The sequence below is a fragment of the Cebus imitator genome, unplaced genomic scaffold (genome assembly GCF_001604975.1).
Source record: "Cebus imitator isolate Cc_AM_T3 unplaced genomic scaffold, Cebus_imitator-1.0 Scaffold345, whole genome shotgun sequence".
NCBI classification, from domain to species: domain Eukaryota; kingdom Metazoa; phylum Chordata; class Mammalia; order Primates; family Cebidae; genus Cebus; species Cebus imitator.
The window spans coordinates 2,366,207-2,384,540 of record NW_016107660.1 but is presented as its reverse complement, the minus strand read 5'-3'; the positions used below and the strand labels follow the sequence as shown (position 1 = coordinate 2,384,540).

At 38.2% G+C, this 18,334-nt stretch overlaps 1 protein-coding gene across 1 annotated transcript in view; it reads left to right on the top strand.

Annotated features, from left to right (window-relative positions):
* SEL1L (SEL1L adaptor subunit of ERAD E3 ubiquitin ligase) overlaps positions 1-18,334 on the top strand; it is a 53,886-nt gene that overhangs the window by 4,324 nt on the left and 31,228 nt on the right. The window contains exons 2-3 of the mRNA XM_017505914.2: positions 2,039-2,076; positions 2,810-3,041. Coding sequence (XP_017361403.1) covers positions 2,039-2,076; positions 2,810-3,041 — 270 coding nt within the window. The remainder of the gene's footprint in view (positions 1-2,038; positions 2,077-2,809; positions 3,042-18,334) is intronic.

The following is an 18,334-nucleotide window of genomic DNA, read 5'->3' as shown; positions in this document are numbered from 1 at the left end:
AAAAAAAAAAAAAAAAAAAAGTTTTGTGTGAGTATGTGTATCAGTTTGAAAAAGAAAATAGCTTATGCTTTGAGACTACCATCTGGAGCAGCCTTTCCCATTTTAGTAACTGAGAAAGAATTATCTTATTTACCGGTAATATTAATGTGTAGTCCTAGTGGTGAAGAGAGAGAGCGAGAAAGAGAAGCATGATGCAATTCACATGAAATAACCCTGATGTCACAAATCATGTTTCTTGGAGTTCCAAAACACATTTTGCTACCCTAATTCCTAACAGCTTGTACTGTGTGAAATGTACATGTCTTTAAATGTATTTACAGGAGTGTCTGTACGATTCACATCTTAGCTACCTATGTAACCTGTTACGATGCAGTACTAAATTTAGCAATTTAGTGATTTAGAGTTCCAACTAATCTAAAGTTTCAGTATTTAATGTCTGTTCTTGATATATTAACTAGTTCAAGTTTGTGATTAATCGCATGTACTTACAATACAACTTTGATATAGAGATGATTTTTTTAATTATCCAAAGATTTGCTGAGAATGGAGTTTGAACCATATGTTAGAAATTGGGCTTTGGGTAATATTTGTGAATAAGTTAGTATGAAGGACAATTGTTAATTGACATCATTGCCTAGTGTTATGGGCACTATGGGACTAATATGTACCATACCCTTCTCTCCACCTGCCAGAAGTAATACATACTTCGAAGGTAATCTGAAAGTGGGTGAATATGAATAGTAGCTGTAATTTAAATTTCCTTTGACTTGTAAGCATTTTCATACATGGCAGAACCTCACTAGTGGACTAGTTTTCTCAAATATTCAAAAGAACTATTGTGAGATTGTGTTGTATATTTTGTGCATAATTGAGTTGGTTATACTTCTTAGCATTAGCTCAATACTTTGATAATAAACTCCAACACATGTTTTTGTTGTATTTTAGAGAGTTATAAATTACAAATAATATTTAAGATACAGCCATAGGAAGTAAAGTATAAATGACAACTATAATACCAAGTTTTCTAGTCAAAATCACATGGTCTTACAGCATTCTTGTCTATTGGTTAATATCTCATACAGCTTATGGAGCAGGTAATACTGAAACTCACTCCTGAATAAAATCAGGTAATTTGAAGAGCAAGAAAGAAACTTAAAGATGATCTGACAGATTTGCTGTTTTAAACTGTCAAGGAATACAAAAATCAAGCATTTGCCTCTGAACATTGACTTGTGTTTATGTAAGTGCAGGAAGAAGAGTAACACGCAGCCAGAATAGAAGTAATAGTCAGAAAACATGCAAAGAGTAACAGAAGCAAAATTAATGTAATCAGACAACACCAAAGCAGGCTGTGTGAATTTTTAAGAAAGGTGTAACCAGTGGCTGTTTTTCATTGTTTAATATAAGCTATTGATTTCTTAATATATAGCTCTCAATTGAGTAAATATGTGATAGGATCATGGTGCTTTTTGCCTGTATCTGCTTATCTCTTAGAAAAGTAGAACACAAATCCTAAATATATTTGTTTTGCAACTCTGCTATCAAACAATAATTCTTAGTTTCCATCCTTACTACTACTAGTAAACAATAAAAATGCTATTTAGCACTAACATGGGCTACTCTAACTCAAGATCGTGAGCAGAGAAACAGAATAGGTGGAAGCCCAGAGTATGAAATTAGAGATTTATTTTTATGAACTTAGTAACTCATTCTAAGAAACAGACTAAATAGACTCACAAGAATTGGATGGAATGTGAAGAAATACCTGTTTTTGTTGGTGAGTGTTGGTTCTCCTACCTTTGTAACAGATGAAGCTAATGCCTTTGCAGGAGAAAGAAACTAAACCCCCAGCCCATTTTTTTTTCCTTTCACTTGTTCTTTTCTGAAAAATCGTTGAATATGGCTAACTTTAAAGTAATTCTAGGTTTGTATATCCAGTGTTTGATTATTTGCAATACTTTTCAAATGTTTTCTTTGAATAGTAACTGAAATTTCCCAGCAAGAAAGATTACTAAATTGTCTTAAAATTTCTTTGCAGATGAAGAAGGCAGCCAGGATGAATCCTTAGATTCCAAGGTATGTACTAAAATGCATGTTGGCCAGTATTTTCTGCCCAATTTAAAAGCATGAATTATGTATCTTAGAAATGATATGAAATCTACAACTTTTGAGTAATAGAATTAAATTAAAAAGGACAGAAAAAAACAGATGGTATTAGTATTAGTTCTAGTTTATTTGGAGGAAGAAAAAAATCACTGATCTACAAGAGGGAATAGTAAATATTTCATTTCAACTTGAATGTGCTCTGTGTGTGTATGTGTCTAAGTTCAAAGATTTAACCTGTGTCATTTGTTTCCACTTAGCAGTTTTCAAAAATAAATCCAATGAGTTAATGCACTTACTGGTTGATGGAGCTCTCCCATCCGAGTACTACCCGAGTACTACCCAAGCCCAACCCTGCAATCAGTTATGAGCTCTGATCTTTAGATTTGAGGGTATGTAGATCAAAGCAGGAAGTAGAAGTATAAGGTATGTTGAGGGCATGTGAAGGAGAAGCTAACCCAGACTTTGACAATTAATGAAGGCTTCCAGGGGAAATAACATCTAAGTTGAAATTCAACAAGACTGAAAGTTAGGCAGGTGATGAAGGCACGTGATGGACACATGCCAAAGCCTATAGAGATGAGCGAGTGTGGTACTTCAGGGAACTGAAGGAGATGTGATATCTGGATTAGTAAAAATAATGGTCAAATAGGACTGGGGAAAGTCTTGGCATTGTTGGTAACTAAAAAATACTTTATATTTTCAGACTACTTTGACATCAGATGAGTCAGTAAAGGACCATACTACTGCAGGCAGAGTAGTTGCTGGTCAAATATTTCTTGATTCAGAAGAATCCGAATTAGAATCCTCTATTCAAGAAGAGGAAGATAGCCTCAAGAGCCAGGAGGGGGAAAGTGTCACAGAAGATATCAGCTTTCTAGAGTCTCCAAATCCAGAAAACAGGGACTATGAAGAGCCAAAGAAAGTACGGAAACCAGGTAGTCTGGATATTTTTCTTGCTTTTTGATTTATTTAGGAGACAACTGAAATTTTTAGGCTAATGAATAAAGAGGGTGAAGAAGACTGCCTTCACTGATTATTACCCACAAATAATATATAGAGTGTGTTTTTGTGGGAATTTCTAGATTTTAATATACCAAAGTTACTCACTTAACAGATTTGACCCAAGTTACATAAGCTGAATTCAATAGATGGGATTGCATTTATCTTTTTATTAATATCCTAATATTTCTTTTTGGACTCCAGTATATAAATGTATTTCTCACTGATAAATTTTAAAAAATAATCTGTCAGGGCAGTATACAAAACAGAAACTCAGGAAGAATTGCCTAACATGCCACTGTGGTTATTTTCAGGGTTGTGGTAGGATTATTGCTACAAGAACCTTGTGGATCATCTTAGGTGATTTGATTGAGGTGTCTGTCCCTCTGCAGTTGAAGCGTTTGTGGACTTCAGCCCTATTCTAACATTGACCATCGTGAAACCTCTACTTTTCAATTTAAAACTTCATCTTTTTCACAATAGTCTTCTAAATATCAGTCCTTTTAGAAATTAATTATTAATGTATCGATTCTACCATGTCCTGCTACCCTTCTGTCCTTTAGTTTATTATTTCAGCCATCACTGCCTTATCTGTTTATTTCTGTTTATTATTCCATTGCTAGCCACTCTAAGGAACTGATCCAAATTTGAACTTTTTTAAAAAATAGAATTTTTTTTTTTTTACTATAAATATACCATTCTCATGAATAGAAAGACTATTTTTAAAAAATTAAAAGTACCTGAATCACATCAGCTAGAAAAAAACAGCTACTCACATCATGGAAAATATTCTCTCAGAATTTTTTAGGTGTACGAATAGTTTTAAGAAAAGTAAATTGGGTCAAAATGTGTATGCTATAGCAGCCTGCATTTTGCATTTAACAGTTTACCATAAACATTTTCCCATGTCATTTAGCATTGTTTTGCAATTTGATAGTTGATGGCTATAAAAAATGATATGTAAATATATGATACCATAAAACCAAAATGTTTACATTTTGCCGGTTGATCATTTTAGATGTATTTTTGTGTAAATATGTGAAAATTTTTTTAGAATTCTTTTTTTTTTTTTTGAGACGGAGTTTCGCTCTTGTTACCCAGGCTGGAGTGCAATGGCACGATCTCGGCTCACCGCAACCTCCGCCTCCTGGGTTCAGGCAATTCTCCTGCCTCAACCTCCTGAGTAGCTGGGATTACAGGCACGCGCCACCATGCCCAGCTGATTTTTTGTAGTTTTAGTAGAGACGGGGTTTCACCGTGTTGACCAGGATGGTCTCGATCTTTTGACCTTATGATCCACCCGCCTCGGCCCCCCAGAGTGCTGGGATTACAGGCATGAGCCACCGCGCCCGGCTTTAGAATTCTTAAAAGCAAATTTGCTGAATTGGATGTAAAAGTTTAAAAGACAGTTGATACACATTGTTAAATTGTTCTTCAGAAAAGTAAATCTGCTTATTTCCTTTGAAAATACCTCTTTTTCTGTACCTCAGCCTAGCTTGTATTACCGTTTTAAAATTTTTACTAAATAATTTAATCCATTGTTCATTTTTTAATTAGGGATATTTTTATTTTGTTATTTTTGTTTTTCTTAGTTTTTATATTTTTAGAGGCATGTTCTCACTCTGTCACCCAGGCTGGAGTGCAGTGGCATGATCATAGCTCACTGCAGCAGCAAACTCACGTGATCTCCCACGTTGGCCCCCCAAAGTGCTGGGATTACAGGCATGAGACATCACCAAGCCTGAGGAATTTTTAAACATGCACAAAGGTAGAGGGTAAAATGACCCCCCCCTTACCACCCCTCATTCAGCTTCAATAGACATCAACATTCTGCTGGTCTTGTTTCATCTTTACTTCCCTACACACAATTGCCCTTTTTTTCTTTCCTAGAATATTTTAAAGCAAATTCCACATGTGCTGTTACCTCCCTCCCTCCCTCCCTCCCTCCCTCTCTCTCTCTCTCTCTCAAGAATTTTCTTTTCAGCAAAATCACAGAATTAGCCATTACTCCTTTATTACCTAATACCCAGACTGTTTAATTTTTCTAGTTGCTTCAAGTGTCTTTTTACAATTAATTTGTTTGAATTAGTTTCCAAGCTAAGATCTAGGTTTCTCTTAAACTCTTGCTGTTCTCCCTCCCCCACCTTTTTTTTTTTTTTTTTTTTTTAATTTTGTTTTTATTTATTCATACTGGAGTTGTGTAGTGGGGTCTTTTGGTGCCCAGTCTGGAGTGCGATGGCATGATCTTGGCTCACAGCAACCTCCGACTCCCAGGTTCAAAAGATTCTCCTGCCTCAGCCTCCTGAGTAGCTGGGATAGCAGGTGTGTGCCACCATGCCTGGCTAATTTTTTTGTATTTTTAGTAGCAATGGGGTTTCATCATGTTGACCAGACTGGTCTCGAACTCCTGACCTTAAGTGATCTGACCATCTTGGCCTCCCATGGTGCTGGGATTGCAAGTGTGAGCCACTGCATCCGGCCCCTCCCCAGTTTTTAACTGTCATTTTATTTGCTGAAGAAATGCAGAATGTCCTTTGCGCTGTACAATTTCCCACATTTTGGATCTAGCTGGTCATGTCCTTGTAATGTCATTGAGACTGTTCCGTTATCTGCTGTATATTCTATAAACTGGGAGTTAGTTCTAGAGACATGGGTAGATTTGGTTCTGTCTTTTTATTGAGAGTATTTCATAGGTAGTGGTGTGTAGTTTCTATGCATTGCATTGAAAGACATGTAGTGTCTGATTTTCCTACTTTTACTGATGTTAAGATTAATCAGCGGTGTCAAGTGGTATCAGCTTTATCTCACCATTGTAAAGGTCCTCATTGATCTTTTGCCTAGAGATTTTGGCAACCATTTATGTTTGTTGTCTGGATCTTTTACTTATTAGGGGTTGCAAAAATGGCGACTCTAATTCTGCCATTCCTCCTGCATCCTGGGATTATTTTATAAAGAATTCTCTCTGATCAAGTCTTTGATTACCCTGAAATGTGGTCTTATCAAGGAAAAGCTAGATAAACTCTTTGATTCTTTCCTTTGAAATGTTTGGAAATGAGAACTTGGTGCCCAAGCAGTCTCCAAAAGAGACTAATGAGTATGTTGTTGTTTGTATTTGTTTTGTTTTGCTTTGTATTTGAGCATTGTAAGGATATAGGAAAAACCAAACCAAGGTGTGTTTTGCTTTTTTTTTTTTTCTCTTTCTCACCGAGTTAACACTTCCGACACCAGATATGTTGGGGGTATTTTTCCACATACCAAGTAAGCAATCAGTTCTGCAGAGGATTTTCCAGCAGAGACCAGCAGGACGTCTGCCAATTTAATTCAGTTTTGACACTGTCTACCTGGAGATAGCATTAGATCTCACAAGTTGAGGGCTCAGTCTCACAAGAGCCAGTCCCCCCTACTTGAGATGCCAGTCACAAGCCCCAGGTTGTCTGTGCTTCTGACTGGCTGTAAATCAGGGTTCTCACAACCCCATTCTTGGGTTCAGTTAATTTGCTAGCACTTAGGACTCTGGGAAATATGATAAATGAATAAATATAAATGTAAATTTACATTTATCATAAAGGATATTACTAAGGATAGAGAAGAAAAGCCGGATGGAAGAGAGGCGTAGGGCAAGGTATGGGAGAAGAGCTGGGGAGCTTCCACGCCCTCTCTGATCTGACCATGCCACCCACCCTCCAGGAATCTCCATGTGTTCAGCTTTCCAGAAACCCCCAGAACTCAGCTATTTTGGGTGTTTTTTGGAAGCTTTGTCACGCAGGCATGATTGATTACATTATTGGTGGTTGATTTATTAGCTCAACTTTTAAATCCTCTGCCCTCCTGAGGTTGGGGAGTAGGACTGTAAATTCCAGCCCTCTAATCTAATGGTTGGTTTTCCTGGCAACCAAGTCCCATCCAAAGGCTATCTAGGCACCTCCAGCCACCAATTTTCTCATTAGCATACAGAAGACATTCTTATCACTCAAGAGATTCCAGGGATTTTAAGTTATATTTCTGGAAACAGGCTGAAGACCAAATATTTTTTCACAATATCACAAGCATCATAAATTCATGGATTCTTATATAAAGTCAGTCCTCTGTATCCATGGATTCAACCAAATATTTAAAAATATTTGGAAAAGTGGGATGGTTGCATCTGTACTGAACATGTCCACACTTGTTGTTCATGTCATTATTCCCTGAACAATGTAGTGTAACAACTATTTACTAGCATTTGCATTATATTAGATATTAGAAGTAGTCTAGGGATGATGTAAAGTGAGGATTGCATAGGTTATATGCAAGTACTACATCATTTTATCTAAGCAACTTGAACACCCATGGATTTTGGTACCACCAGGTATCACCAGTTTCTTCTCTGATAATTACATAGTGTATGTGATACTTCCTAGAGTCATGCCCATATACATCCCAGGTTTTCGTATAATGAGCAGTGTAGACAGATCAAGTTCATCCTGCTGAAGCATTTCATAAGTAAGGACTCTTCCAATAGTAAATACCTTCAGTGTGCTTGCCAGCAGGTCTCTCTTTAGCATATTTCTGAGGTGGTTCTATCATGGATAGAGAGTTGTATCTACTTGCTCTGTTTTGGGCCATTGAGAAGAAAGAACAGATTACAGGTCTGCTGCAAGTCCTTTCTACCTCATCAGGGTTTTTGCTCCTTTTGTGTTGTCTCATTTTACTGATGCTGGAAATCTTAGTACCTAATGACATTAATGTTATATTATTTTATCATAATAAATATGTATATATAGTTTCAAAATAACAGTGGCCCTTACCACAAACCATGGGACCACAGAATGTGGCCCAAGATTACTTTATGGTCTTTCTATCCTCAGTATAGATTTTGCTAGGGATTTGTAATAATACAGTGTTTTAAAATCACAAATAATTCTCTGGTTGTATCAACAACTTTATGAACATTTAGATTAATTTGTGTCAGTTTGTTTTCACTTTTCAATAATGATTTAGACTTGTTTTTAATATATTCTTAATACATGAAAAGGCTTATGTACTTATGCATATATAATATATAACATAATTTGCATATGTACAGTTCCAGCTACACTGGAACTGGGTTATGTGACAGTTACTTTGAAACTTTCTCTCTTTGTCAGCCTCTCAGTCATGTTGCTGCCATATTAATCTTTCTCAAACTCAAATTTGATCTCATAACTCTCCTGTTTACAGCCCTCCATTACCTCCCTGTTTGCTTGAGAGATGAAGTATGCCCTCCTTAGCATGATTCACAGAGCCTTCGGTGTATCCCTCCCCTAAGCAGCCTTTTTAGCAATACAGAACCCTTTACTGTTCTTCAAATGCAACATACAGTTTATGCCTCTGGACCTTTGTATAGGTACTCCTGACTGCTTAGGATGCCTTCCTCGTTCCCTTGCCCAAATCCACTGTCAAATTTCCATTCATTCTTAAAAATAAACGTGGGTTTCTCCTTTCTGCAGTAGTTCCTGAACCACACAAGGATAATCAAAGTGTTTACTGTATGTAAGAGCTTCCTATCTGGCCTCCCTCCTTTTGCTCTTTCCCCCACTGTCAGTTCCCTAACAGCCGCCAGACAGCCTCCTTCCTGCTCAGAAACCTCCTGTGGCTTCCTGTCCTACTCAAAATAAAATCCAAACTTCTTCTATTCACAAAGCCTGACATCAGGCCCCTCCTGTCTCTCCACCTTCCTCTTCTACCACTCCCCTTTACTCATGTGACTCCAGCCGTACTTGCCCTGTTGCTGTTTCTTGAACATTTCATACTTATGCCCAATTGCGTTGGGGAACCCCAAGACCACACTATCAGGTTTAGTAATTTGGTAGGAAGTGTTCCTAGTAAGTCTATGCTGACTCAAAGGACTGAGCACAGAGTTGTGTTTGTTTTGTGAGCCACTCTTATCCGTTAGGATGGTGGGAACTCTCCAGAAATCTAAGTTTCCAGATGCCAACCAAGGGCCAATCTTGTAAGCCAACCTTCTCAAAGAGAGAAGTTTACGCCTGTTTTGTTAACTCTTCTCTGCACAGTCTACTCCCTACATCAAGGAGGGAGGTCAAAGATGACCAAGGCATCTTTACAGCAGACTTACCAATAAGACCCAGATAGTAGTAAGTCCAGCCTGCAATATTGATTTTAGGTATGCCCTTTAGGTGGCCTAGACATAGCCAGTTAAAACAATTCCCATTTGTCATAATGGCCTGTCTTAGAAAAACAATAAGCTTCCATCTTAAGTTCCTATATTAACATTTTTAATCTTTTTATCTTTTTTAAAAAATATTTTACCTATTTTTTTTTTACATGGTCTTAAGTTTCTGTATTTTTTTTTTTTTAAATCAATTCAGGCACAGTACAACTGTGGCCTAGTAAGTGGAAGCTGACCTAAACCTTTCCATGGCGGAAGCAGTATCATGAGAGTCAGAGTACAAGAAGTTCAGTCCCAGGCCAGGCGCGGTGGCTCACGCCTGTAATCCCAGCACTTTAGGAGGCTGAGGCGGGCTGATCACTTGAGGCCAGAGTTCGAGACCAGCTTGGTTAATATTGCGAAACTCCATCTCTACTAAGAATATAAAAAATTGGCTGGGTATGGTGGCATGAGAATTCCTTGAGCCTGGGAGGCAGAGGCTGCAGTGAGCTGAGATCGTGCTACTGCACTCTAGCCGGGGCAACACAGCGAGGCTCTGTCCCAAAAAAAAAAGTTCAGTCCCAGAGGGTACACATGTTAACCTGGAAGCAAAGAGTTTACAGTTGTTGGGGCATCTTAAACAGAACGTACATTAGGCATTACAGTGCGGCCTTACACCATGGAAGGCTTGTTTTCGAGTTTTCAGTCTAGCCCAAATAATTTAGTCCAATCCTTGATTTGGAAGGAACTGCTAGTCCGTTCCAAATGGTTTTGGTGTCTGTGATACCAGTCCATCCACCTCATGAGTGTGGACAGCATCTGGAGGTTTTCTATGTGGAAGGTGCCAGGGCTGGGCCACCTCGTGCTGTTTCATAGCCCTTTCAGGATCATTGGCTCAGCAGTATGAACTCAAAGCACTCTCAGTGGCTTGGAAGGTGCACAGAGTTTTCTTTTAGGAAGAGGTGGAAGGTTCTAGGAACATTTTGAAAAACAGATGATTTATCCCCTTCCCCTTCCCCATGCCTCCCCAGGTTCAGGGCTTTTGGGTTATTTTCCTTAGTTAGAAAATTTGGTGTTTACATTCAGAAGTCATAATCTTACATGTTTTTGATTTTCTCATACTGTCATCCATATCTTTTGTTTGGAGGGGTTGTGTGCAAGAGGGGTAAAACATCTTCACAGAAAAACATTTTAGTGCAACTTAACCAGAAAGACATGTTCAGAAATAGGACAAAAAAACCTGCAGTTGTAGAAATTTTCAAAATGGGTTTACATGCCCTCCCACTTCTTTCACCCGATCATTTATCCAGTGAATAACCTAGAAGAGATCAATTCCAGCTGGGTGCAGTGGCTCATGACTGTAGTCCTTTAGGAAGACTTTAGGAGGCCATGGCAGGAGGATTGCTTGAGCCCAGGAGGTTGAGGCTGCAGTGAGCCATAATCACATATTGCACTTCAACCTCGACAACAGAGTGAGACCCCAACTCAAAAAAGGAAAGGAAAGAAAAGAAAATATCATTTCCTTCTGAGGATGACTGCCCTTAAATGATCAGATCTCACTGAGGTGTGTGTAGCAGGAGAAAAGTGAAGGAAGCAGAGTTGAGTTGCCAGTGCCTTGTTGCAGACTGAACTCATCAGGAAAGCCAGACAGGGTCAGGAGTCCAATCAACCTGTCAGGAGTGAGTAGAGGGTTACACTGCCTATGATGTTCCCTCTCACAGCTTGCAGCTTTTGGCAGTAATCACAAGAATGCTGTCAGTCTCTTTCTCAGAAGGATACGGCCAATCAGCAGCTGGATTTCAGGTGGTCTCATCAGAGAGCAGGCCTTTTCCTAGGACCATTTGTATGTGACTAAGGTTTCCTAGCCAAACATTCATGGTTTTTTCACAGCTTAGGGGTCCGCAGAGAGGTGTCCTAAGTGTGAGCTTGCAGAGTCTTGAGTTCTGCTCATTGAGCCTGTGCCTGCTTAAAGTTCAACCCAGCTCACACTGAGATTGAAAGCCTTTACCAGACAGTGTTAGGTTGTAGCTTAGAATCAAGTCCAGGCAATCAAGATCTGTGAATTCAGGATTCAAAAAAAGCCAGAGGCGTTTCTTCCTCAACAGAGGTGAGGTACTGCAGGGCCAGCAAGTCCATGTAATAAGCAAGGCTTTTCTAAACCATCTTTTGGTTTGTCATCAGTCTAAATTGATCCACTTCAAAATGTACTCATCAGGGTAGAAAATAATTCACCTCTAAGGTTCGGACCTGGGCTTTCACAAGAACCCATTAGCAAACTTAAGTCTGCTTTTTAAGACTCCACAAAAGTATATCTCCATCTCTAGATCAGCTGTTTTTTTCTTATTGTCTCCTTTCTTCAGCAGCTCCAATAAGCAGAGCTCCACATCTTCCATAGCAGAAACCATCAGTTATGCAGATGTTCTGTTTCCAAAACTCAAAAGAGTTCAAATTCCACTGGCAGTAAAAAGCAAGGAAGTTGTGTCCCACTAACACCTTTCTTTTTTTGCAGCTTACCCTGATCAGGATTATTCCTCTGGTATTTATGAAATTACAAGTGTTTAACATTTTATATTATTTTTTACAATACATCTAGATGCAATAGCCACAAAATACAAAGCCATTTTAAAATTTTCTTCTTCCCCTCCCCTCCCCACCCCACCCCACCCCACTGCAGTTTACTCAGCCTTCTAGCAGTAAATTCAGTGTTTGCAGTTTTAGCATTTCAGCTGCCAGGGAAGATCCTGGAATGCAGTAGAGGAAGGGAGGCGGGAGAAGGATGTTGTAGCAGGAGCAGCAGCCAGGCTGAAAAAAACTACTGGATTGTTACCTGTCCCCGGTTTGTTGTTGTTTGTTTGTTTGTTCTGGTTTATCTAAAATTTTGTTCCAAACCAGATTTAACTTTTTCCCCCTACATAGAAAAGAGAGCAGTGCAAACTTTTTAACATTTTTGGTTTGGCCCATCCTTGGGAATTTGGGGGCCCTTTTGCTTCCCATCTAGAGGAGAGAACAAAAACCACAGGCCTCACCTGCATGCACTATACTGTTTTTTTCCCCTCAGTTAAGCCAGCAAGATTAAATGTAGTCAAGGGTATCCAGCAAGCCAGCTTTCCTGGAGCTGGATCTATCACTTTAAGATTCTATGGCTCTCAAAACAAACAGCAGCTCATCTACTGCTTCATACCGTGGATGACTCCATAACCCCCCAGGCCCCAAAGATTCATCATATTCTACCTTTAATCATTCCTCTTCCCAAACAACGCTTTCACCATGTGTCAGTGAGTCAGAGTCATTCTAGCAAATCCTACTTCTGATGGAACTGTGTCAGGAGTCCCCTTAGGCCATCCCCAGTTTTAAAGATTTGGTTAGGGGACTTGACATATTGTCATCGCAGCTGTGATTTATTACAGCAAAAGGGGGCAAAGCAAAATCAGCACCGGTGCAAGGTACATGGGATGAAGTCTGGAGAAAACAAGGTAGAAGCTTCCAAGGGTCCTCTCCCACAGGAGTTATGTAGGATGCACTTAATTCCCCCAGCAGCAAATTGTAACAACATATGTGAAATGTTGTCTACCAGGGAAGCACATTAAAGACCCAATGCCTGGAGTTTTTATTGGAAACTAGTCTTGTAATCATGCTCTGCTAGCATGTACCAAAATTGTAGATTCCCAGAAGGAAAATAGGTGTTGAGTGTAAACCACGTGTTTGTACAGTTTAACCTTCTTGAGTCACTATAAGTTAGAATGGGGTAAACCCTTCCAAAATCTAAGTTCCCAGATAGCGGATGAGGGCCACGTGATAAGCAGTCTTTCAAAGGGTGACTAATCAGGCTTTCTGTGCTATTTTCTTCGTACCGTCTCAATAAACATGTTGATAATGAATAATTAAATGGCCACCATAAGGGGAATGATTACATTGTGGTATTCCCTATTATAGAATACTCATAGCCATTTTAAAAGGAACATGTTTTGTTGCAAATTAAAAAGTCCATCAGATAATGGCAGAACCAGAGTTTTATTTGGCTTATGTAACCAGAACTCTACAGATAGGCAGTTCAGGACTTGTGCCATAGGCAGTTCAGGACTTGTGCCATCAGGGACTCCAGCTGTCCCTTTCTTTCCTGCTCAGCTCCTTAGTAGACTGGCTTCATCCTCATGTTTGTTCCCTGTGGTCAGATCTGGTGGTGCCTGCACCTTCAAGACCTGGGTCCTCAGGCAGAAGTGTTGCCTGCATCAGAAGAGCAGAAGCATTTTCAGAAGACACTGGGAGAATTCTGAAACTATCGCCTAGGGAAGTGATTCAGAATCAGTAATGAGGCAGTCTGCCTGTCTGCCACCTAGAAGAATGTCAATGATACGTTAAGCGAAAAATGTCATATTGAAAAGTAATTCAGCTAGTATGATTCTGTATTAGTCACAATCTCCAGAGAAAAAGAACCAAAGGCCGTTTGCTAGCAGAATTTCTTCTTTATAGGGGTGAGTCTTCTGTCTACTCAGTCCATCAGCTGATTGGGCAAGGTCCCCCCACATCATGGAGGATGATAGCTTTACTCAAAGTCCACCAGTTTAAATATTAGTCTCATCCAAAAATCACCTTCATGGAAACATCCAAAACAATGTTATCCTGAATATCTGGGCACTAAGGCCCAGCCAGGTTGACACACAAAATTAACCATCACAAATCCTTTATGTGAAAAGAAGCCATTTTTAAAAATAAGTTTGCAAATGAAAAAAGGCCAGAACTTCTTTTTTCACTGTCATTACCTCTAGAAAGAAAGAACTCGAAGTGACAGGTAAAGATAACTGTCATTTATCTTTAGTTTTGTATACTTTCTTACTGTTTGTCTCTGCAACAAACACATCTTTATAGCATTAGAAAAGAAAAATAGAATAATCGGCATCTTGATGTATTACAAATGGCACAAAAGGAACTGAGTTTAAACTTAACTGCTTGCTTAAAATTGGGTTCTGAAGTAAACAAATTGTTGAGCAATAGGATGGCATTTCTACTTCATTGTTGCTTAAGTGGGGATGGCAGGGAAGGAACGACCTTTAACCTAGCAATCAGATTAAACAGAAGACAGAAAACATAGGCAGTTGCCTGTAACAGGTCTTGACTTTAATGAAAAGGCTTTTTATTGTTATTGTTCTTTCTTTGGTTTGATTTGGTTTTATAAGAAAATTATTTGTGCAAGAAAACTCCTTTAGGAGACCATCCTTGTAGATTCCAGCCATACCAGAGCTTTTAACCCTCACCTATCTTTAAAGCTGTTGTTTAGAGAAACCCACGGTTCTTAAATAGCAGCTTTCCTGAGCAAGTTTTACTCTGGGTGGTTTTTGACAGTGCCTGTCACCTGATTATAATGAAGTTTGCCGCTTTATTCTGGGCACATGGGCCAGTGCTTGTGCTTCTTTCTCTATTTTAAAATGATTAGTCGCTTCTCACAGAGCTGAGCTCTGTACAAGCTCGGATGTTACGTTTTGTTCATTATACATATAAATACATCTTCCGAAAAATACATTCTCATCTTAAAGCAGTGGTTTGAATAGTGTGCGTTTATTTACACAGATAGTTTCGAGACCATATTTAGCAGCTTTTAACTTTTGGTGAAAGCAGTCTGTAGCAAATTACATACCACTGGTATTTTCCCCAAAATGTTACTATAGCATATTCCCAGACAGCAGTAAAATACTTCTTTATTTGGCCTATATCATTTATTTTAAATCAAGCACTTTATGTTTACTTTAAATCATGTATACTGGTGCTTTGTTCTTAGTCCTTGGGAGATTTTTTTTTTCTGGTGACAATCGTTTGCTTGATTGAGCTTTTATCTTGATGTTTACTAAAATTGATTATCACTATGACAATTGTCTTGAGGTTGTTAGCTTTTTAACATTAATTGTTTCTAAGCTATCTTTGACTACAGGTATATTTGATTCATATGCTACTTAGTACTCTGTGTTTGGAAGTGCCAGATTGCTTCAGACAGACAGTGTGTTTAAATAGGTAATTTTCTTATTTAAACAACACCCATGTAAATTGTAAAAGTTCTTAAAATGAGAAGTTGGCAAAGCTAAATTATTTGTATTTATCTGTATAGATCAAGAAATTAGCCTTTAGTTTTTTGTTTTGATTTTACAATTAAAAGTGAAGAAAAGATGTGTATGTTCCCCTAACCTTCAATTGTGTGTGTGTGTGTGTGTGTGTGTGTGTGTGTGTGTGTGTATCAGCATTCTAGCCATGTTGACCTTTTTATCTCTTGGATTCTTTCCTTCAGTGTTCAAGGATACTGTAATATCTTATCTATTAAAAACGAAAACCTTATGTCCCTTAGTTCCCCTCCAACTACCATTCCATTTCTCTACTCCCCTTTGTAGCATCATTCTTTGAAAGGGTTCTCTATAATCACTGATTGCGCTTTCTTGCTTCCTGTTCTATAATCCAGCTCCAGCAAGTCTGGAGCCTCCCCTAGACTACTAAATCTACCCTTGTCCACCAGTCACATACTAATTGCCGAATACTCGGTTAGTTCCTGGTCCTCATCTTAATGAACCCCTCACTAGTATTGTTCTTTTCCCTAAAGATACTTTCTTCAGTTGGCTGCTGGTTCCTTAGAATTTGTCTGATCATGAAGCATGAGCTTCCCTCAGGACTCAGCCTTTGATCCTCTTCCCCGGCTCCACTGCTCTCTGTGGACCTTTAATTCCTTCCCAGTTGACGATGCCCAAGTTTTCATTTAATGGCTGCCCCCTAGTTGATTTACCCAGTTTCCTATCAGTAGATATTTGCATTCATTTGGTTTTATGTTTTTAAAATTAGGGTGCTGTACAAGTATTCTCTTGCACATAATCTCTTTGTGTGTTTGTGGGAGCACCTTTCAAGTAAACATCCTAGAAGTAGAAAAGCTAGATCTGAAGATATGGACCTTTACATTCTATTAGATATTACTCTTTGCTTTTTACTTTTTCTTACTTTCCTGACTGATTTTAATTGACTTTGCAAGAACAAATTTCTACCAGTTTAAGTGTAAAGCAGTCTGCTCATTTTTACAATAAATTTTGTACTATAAATATCTTACTCTTGAGATCTAAATAGATTGGGATACTGTGTCATTATTGTAGAGCCAAAATATGATTCATTATCTAGAAAACGTGAATTTTTACGTGAAGCTGAGGAACCGAGAACACATTTTTCCCCTTTCATGGTGTCAGATTTGATTACCGGTTATCACTAATTTAAATTGCATAACCTGTCAGCTTCATTATACCAGAGCAGTGATTGGTTTGTTTTTAAAATTGTTCTTTGGAGGTTTTTAAAAAGATAGCTTTTAAATTATTGCAGAATTTCTCCATAGAAAGAAAATTAACTGAAATTAAAACTATTGTGAGGAATTTCTGTTTGAGATAATTGATTTGAAACTAGGGAGTAATCAAAAACTTCTGGAAGATTTTAAAACAAATTTAAAAGGTAGTAACACTTTCCATATTGTGATTTCCCTTGGAGAAGGTAGTGGAGAGAAACAAATTTTCTTTGTAGTAACTCACCAATGAATTATTTTGACAGGTTGCAGTTTTGACTAAATGGATGAAATGGGTACCTCCTGGGGATTCTTTCCGCTTATGTCAGTGCTGAATCAGCAGTAAATTAAAACCTTTTGTTGTCAAAAATTTTTTTATTCTCTCCAGTTTCTTTTGTATCGTTCATCACATGAAAGGGAATTATTTCATATATTTGAAACGTTTAGAAAATGCGAGTTTTGGCAAACTAGAATTCCTATGATAAGCTATTTGTTTTTAAGACAAAGATTTCTATTATCATAGAAGTATTCTTTTAAACCATCCTTGCTATTAAATTTCAAATTCAGGTTTACAAACTGCAGTTCTACAGAGACTATCTTTTTTTTTTTTTTTTTTTTNTTTAGAGTTGGAGTCTTGTTGTATCACCTGGGCAGGAGTGCAGTCTGAGCTCACTGCAACGTCTGTCTCCCAGGTTCAAGCGATTCTCCTACCTTAGCTTCCCAAGTAGCTGGGACTACAGGTGTCCACCACCACACCCAGTTAATTTTTTGAATTTTAGTAGAGACAGGGTTTCACCATGTTGCCCATGCTGATCTTGAACTCCTGGGTTCAAGTGATCCACCCACCTCAGCCTCCCCAAGTGCTGGGATTACAGGCATGAGCCACAACACCTAGATCAGAGACTGTCTTTGTAAAGCAGCAGCAGATCTGGATCTAGTATCAGTGTATAGGGATGTCCTTTTGAAATTCTGTAGTCAGAATGATTCCTCTGAAGTTGTTGCTAAAGGATTCTTTGCCTATACATTGCATTAGAGATCCTTTCTTTAAAACATAGACAAAGCAAAGGTAAAGAAGTTATTTGCCTCTTTTTACCAGGATGATGAATGACATTTACTTGGTGTAAACCATTTGAAATTCATTTTGTCTTTCATGACTTATTGAAAATATTTTTTGAATTAGTATCATAGGATATGCCTTTTTTTATACTGGAAAGAAAGAAGGGATAGTTTCTAGCCTCCAGAGCACGGGTGCCCATAATAATAATAGCACCTGTCATCTCTTAGACTCCTATTACCTAAAGTGATAGGCACCATAATGAGACCTTCACATGTATTCTCTCAGACAGTCTTGGCAAACAACCCAATGCAATAAGGACTGTTATTCCTACTTGGAGATAAGGAAGTTATCTCTAAGTAATCTTAAGAGATTAAATAATTTGCTCAAAGTACATAGCTAAGAAGTAGTAAGATTTGCATCAAATATTCTGACTCCAGAACCAATACCCTTCATCACTGAGCTCTGCTACCCAATTAAATTCTCCATGTGAAAGCGACCTGTGGAAGTTGGCATAGGCTCATATTTATGGTGTATGATTTTTAGGCTTAGTCCTGGACCTCTGGTCTTCTCATATACCTCTCATGCAGCATTCTTATGCATACCCTTGAATTCAAGTGTTATCTGTGTACTGGAGAAATTTTTTTTAACTACAACTAAAACATGTCTCAGACATTTTCACTTGTGATTTTTTTTTTTTTTTTTTTTTTTTTTTTTTTTTTTTTTTTTTTTTTTTTTTTTTTTTTTTTTTTTT